We start from the raw sequence: 5,047 nt of genomic DNA on the forward strand, positions 1-5,047 counted from the left end.
ATGACTGCTTCTGTTTCTTTAGGGGAAATGGGACTGTTTAGATCATTAATCTGATCCTGATTTAACTTTGGTATCTGGTATCTGTCTAGGAAGTTGTCCATTTCATCCAGGTTTTCTAGTTTTGTTGAGTATAGCCTTTTGTAGAAGGATCTGATGGTGTTTTGGATTTCTTCAGTATCTGTTGTTAGTCTGGCTAAGGGTTTATCTATCTTGTTGATTTTCTCAATAAACCAGCTCCTGGTTTGGTTGATTCTTTGAATAGTTCTTTTTGTTCCCACTTGGTTGATTTCAGCCCTGAGTTTGATTATTTTCTGCCGTTTACTCCTCTTGGGTGAATTTGCTTCCTTTAGTTCTAGAGCTTCTAAGTGTGCTGTCAGGCTGCTAGTGTGTGGTCTCTCTAGTTTCTTTTTGGATGCACTCAGGGCTATGAATTTTCTTCTTAAGACTGCCTTCATTGTGTCCCATAAGTTTGGGTATGTTGTGGCTTCATTTTCATTAAACTGTAAAAAGTCTTTAATTTCTTTATTTCTTCCTTGACCAAGTTATCACTGAGTAGGGCATTATTCAGCTTCCATGTGTATGTGGACTTTTTGTTGTTTGGGTTGTTACTGAATACCAGCCTTAGTCGGTGATGGTCTGATATGATGCATGGGATTATTTCAGTCTTCTTGTATCTTTTGAGGCCTGTTTTGTGACTAATTATATGGTCAGTTTTGGAGAAGGTACCATGAGGTGCTGAGAAGAAGGTATATTCTTTTGTTTTAGGATAAAATGTTTTGTAGATATCTGTTAGATCCATTTGTTTCATAACTTCTGTTAGTTTCACTGTGTCCCTATTTAGTTTCTGTTTCCACGATCTGTCCATTGATGAAAGTGGTGTGTTGAAGTATCCTGTCCCGCGGGACTCAGTTATTTGTGGGTGCAAGGGGGACTGCAAACCTGGGAGAAAATGGGAGGAAGAGAAAAAGGAGCTGGAGACCAAGTAGAGGGTTCTGTCAAGGTCTCAGTTTATTAGGCTGAAACGCCAGGTTTTATCATATATCAAGCATATATCAAGGGGAATAGGGAGGGGTTGAGGGGGAATTAACAAAGAAGTGGGCATCTGCTGACATGAGGGCTGAAGTCAGGCTCCAGGCAGTGGGCACTCTGCGTCTTATCTCTGGAAAGTGGAATCCTCCTTAACAGCCTTGGGTGTCAGGCCGGGCTCAGCACTATAACTCATGTCCTTGGATGTCATGGGAGTCAGCAAGAGATAAGGAAGAGGGGACTATAATTCAGCTTTTACAGCCTCAGGTGCCAGGAAGGGAACAGGGAGAAGGGAGTGACGACCTGCTGCTTAGCACAGGACCATTTGGCTTGTCAAGGTGGGAGACAGTGAAAGGCTTATTCTCACAGTATGGTCTCCAACATTGAAGTCTCCCACTATTATTGTNTGAGGTGCAATGTGTGCTTTGAGCTTTACTAAAGTGTCTTTAATGAATGTGGCTGCCCTTGTATTTGGAGCACAGATATTCAGAATTGAGAGTTCCTCTTGGAGGATTTTACCTTTGATGAGTATGAAGTGCCCCTCCTTGTCTTTTTTGATGGCTTTGGGTTGGAAGTCAATCTTATCAGATATTAGAATGGCTACTCCAGCTTGTTTCTTCAGACCATTTGCTTGGAAAATTATTTTCCAGCCTTTCATTCTGAGGTAATGTCTGTCTTTTTCCCTGAGATGGGTTTCCTGTAAGCAACAAAATGCTGGGTCCTGTTTGTGTAGCCAGTCTATTAGTCTATGTCTTTTTATTGGGGAATTGAGTCCATTGATGTTAATAGAAACTAAAGAAAAGTAATTGTTGCTTCCTGTTAGTTTTGTTGTTAAAGTTGGGATTCTGTTCTTGCAGCTGTCTCCTTTTAGGTTTGTTGAAGGATTACTTTCTTGCTTTTTCTAGGGTGTAGTTTCCATCCTTATGTTGGTGTTTTCCCTTTATTATCCTTTGAAGGGCTGGATTCATGGGAAGATATTGTGTGAGTTTGGTTTTATCATGGAATACTTTGGTTTCTCTACTCTCTTGAGATTTTGCTGGGTATAGTAGCCTGGGCTGGCATTTGTGTTCTCTTAGGGTCTGCATAACATCTGTCCAAGATCTTCTGGCTTTCATAGTCTCTGGTGAGAAGTCTGGTGTAATTCTAATAGGCCTGCCTTTATAAAATATGTAAACAAAAATATGTAAACAGCCTAAATTCATGATAATGCACTAGTGAATATAGCTGATACAAGAATGAGCTAACTTTGTCCCATGTCTTTATTACTTGTACATTCCTGTAATAAGACATCATGGACAAGACAACTTATTATAGACAGTGTTTTGGGAGGACTTCCAATGTCAGGATTGAAACCCAAGAGCATTAGTGGGGAGCACAGCTGCAGGCAGGCACGCATGACAGGGCATGACATGGGAGCAGTAGCTGAGAGCTCTATCCTAAAGCACAGGCATGATGTAGACAGGGGCATACTGGGAATGGTGGGAGTCTTCTGAAATCTCAAAGACCACTCCAACACACCTCCTCCAGCAAGGCCACATTTCCTAATCCTTCACCAACAGTTCCACCAACTGGGGATCAGCATTCAAATGAATGAGCTTATGGGGCCATTCTCACTCAAACCACCACAGCAAGTATGACCCCATTCTTTGATCAAAAAGTAATTGTGTGCGTGTCCAGGAAATGCTGGGAAGAATCCAGTGGTCCCTTAGCAGAAAAGAGCTAAGAGAGAGTAGACTCGTATTTAAGCGTTTTCATTTGGAACATATTTTACCTATATGCAAGTATTTTTAAATGTTCTGTTCATTTTTAAACTGTACTTTTCTGAATTGTAGATCTCATCTATTCCTTGCTGGCAGTTCATTGGCTGGATCAGCCACATGATGGCCTTACTGGACAAAGAGGAAGCTATTGCAGTACAACATACTGTGGAAGAAATCGCTGATAACTACCCACAGGCCATTATCTACCCTTTTATAATAAGCAGCGAAAGCTACTCCTTTAAAAATACTTCTTCCGGTCATAAAAATAAAGCATTTGTTGAGAGGTAATGTTTTGGTTTGGGGCTGATCAGACAGTATTGAGTATAAACATTTTGGATGGTAAAAGCAAAACCATTCAAATATATCTGAATTGTTCATGGAGTACAGGAATTCCTAGACATTTACTGAGGCTATCTTTTCTCTATATGGTGCTTGTTACTGAATTTCTCTCCTTTTGAAACACTGTGCCTTCATGCCCATAGCTAATAATCTTTTGAGTAGTATAGACAAGGTGAGATACTTTTATAATCAGTTCTCATCCTGGTTGGTTTGTTTTTGCAAATTTGACACAAGCTAGGGTCATCTGAGAGGAGAGAACCTCAATTGAGAAAATACTTCACCTAATTGACCGTTGGGGCATTATCTTGATTAATAATTGATAAAGGAGGGCCCAGCTCACTGAGGCTTCTGCCTCTGAGTACTAGGATTAAAAATTTACTTAGCCTAAACCTGGTAAAAATTTTTTATAGGATAAAAAGTAAACTTGATCACGGAGAAGTGATTCACAGTTTTATTAACGCCTTAGACCAGCTCTCCAATCCTGATCTGCTCTTCAAGGTAAGAAAACAGCTTTTGACAATAAAAATGAATGTGGATAGGATTTGTGTATAGTCTAGCGTCTTGATTTTTTTTTCTTTCTCTTTTGGCACAGGACTGGATTTCTGATACAAAAGATGAACTAGGAAAGAATCCTGTGAATAAGAAAAATATTGAAAAATTGTATGAAAGGATGTATGCTGCCTTGGGTGACCTTCGTGCTCCAGGCCTGGGGCCCTTTCGGAAGAAGTTCATACAGGTATGGGTTGATACAGCTGCTTGATTAATCAAATTAATAATTTGATAGATACAGTAGCAGTGTTTGCATTTGAATTACTTCCTGCCCGTTGTCTCTTACTGTGATGAGCTTGCTTTAGAGCTGATGTTCTCTGTAAGATACAGTAATCAAATGTTTGCATTCAATGCTGATGTCTTATCTTAGTTAGGGTTTTACTGCTGTGAACAGACACCATGACCAAGGCAACTCTCATAAAGGACAATGTTTAATTGGGGCTGGCTTACAGGTTCAGAGGTTAAGTCCATTATCAAGGCAGGAGCATGGCAGCATCCAGGCAGATGTGATGCTGGAGGAACTGAGAGTTCTACATCTTCATCCAAAGGCAGACAGGAGAAGACTGGCTTCCAGGCAGCTAGGAAGAGGGTCTTAAGGCCCACACTCTCAGTTACACACTTCCTCTAACAAGGCCACACCTCCTAATAGTACCACTCCCTGGGCTAAGCATATTCAATCCACCACAGCTGGCAAGTGGGTCAGTGGGTAAAGACCTTGGGGTTCTGCTATATTCTCATGCTCAGATTCTGATACCCGAATGTTGTATTTAGTTTAGAATTTTTAATTCTCAGGATCACTTAGATATTGGATCAAGAAAATATTTCTGTCTTATATAAGGTGATAAGTCTTCCGAAACATTCGTTTAGGGCACCAAACTGCATGCTCAGAAACACTACAAACCCAGATCAGAGGGATTGCATGACTAACACTGCTTATAGAAAGCTGTATTTCTCCGGGTGGTGGTGACGCACGCCTTTAATCCCAGCACTCGGGAGGCAGAGGCAGGCAGATTTCTGAGTTCGAGGCCAGCCTGGTCTACAGAGTGAGTTCCAGGACAGCCAGGGATACACAGAGAAACCCTGTCTCTAAAAACAAAACAAAACAAAACAAAAAAAAGCTATATTTCAGACAAGTGTGGCAGAGGGAAATATTTTTTAGTTATTCTAGTGCTGGAAAGAGTCATGAAGTGAGGAGCATATTTAAAAACTTTTCATTATGAAAACATTTAAATACAGTATATTTTGATCATATCCTCCCCTCCCTCAGTTCCTAAGAGCTCCTCCTCACCTCCCTATACTGAATCCTCCTCACCTCCCTACACTGAATCCTCCTCACCTCCCTACACACTGAATCCTCCTCACCTCCCTACACA

The 5,047-nt window shown here is 40.9% G+C and overlaps 1 protein-coding gene across 1 annotated transcript in view; it reads left to right on the forward strand.

Annotated features, from left to right (window-relative positions):
• Prkdc (protein kinase, DNA-activated, catalytic subunit) overlaps window positions 1–5,047 on the forward strand; it is a 198,462-nt gene that overhangs the window by 170,963 nt on the left and 22,452 nt on the right. The window contains exons 74-76 of the mRNA XM_029470470.1: window positions 2,859–3,070; window positions 3,536–3,623; window positions 3,718–3,861. Of these exons, the coding sequence (XP_029326330.1) occupies window positions 2,859–3,070; window positions 3,536–3,623; window positions 3,718–3,861 (444 nt within the window). The remainder of the gene's footprint in view (window positions 1–2,858; window positions 3,071–3,535; window positions 3,624–3,717; window positions 3,862–5,047) is intronic.

This window comes from Mus caroli, chromosome 16 (assembly GCF_900094665.2).
Source record: "Mus caroli chromosome 16, CAROLI_EIJ_v1.1, whole genome shotgun sequence".
Taxonomy (NCBI): domain Eukaryota; kingdom Metazoa; phylum Chordata; class Mammalia; order Rodentia; family Muridae; genus Mus; species Mus caroli.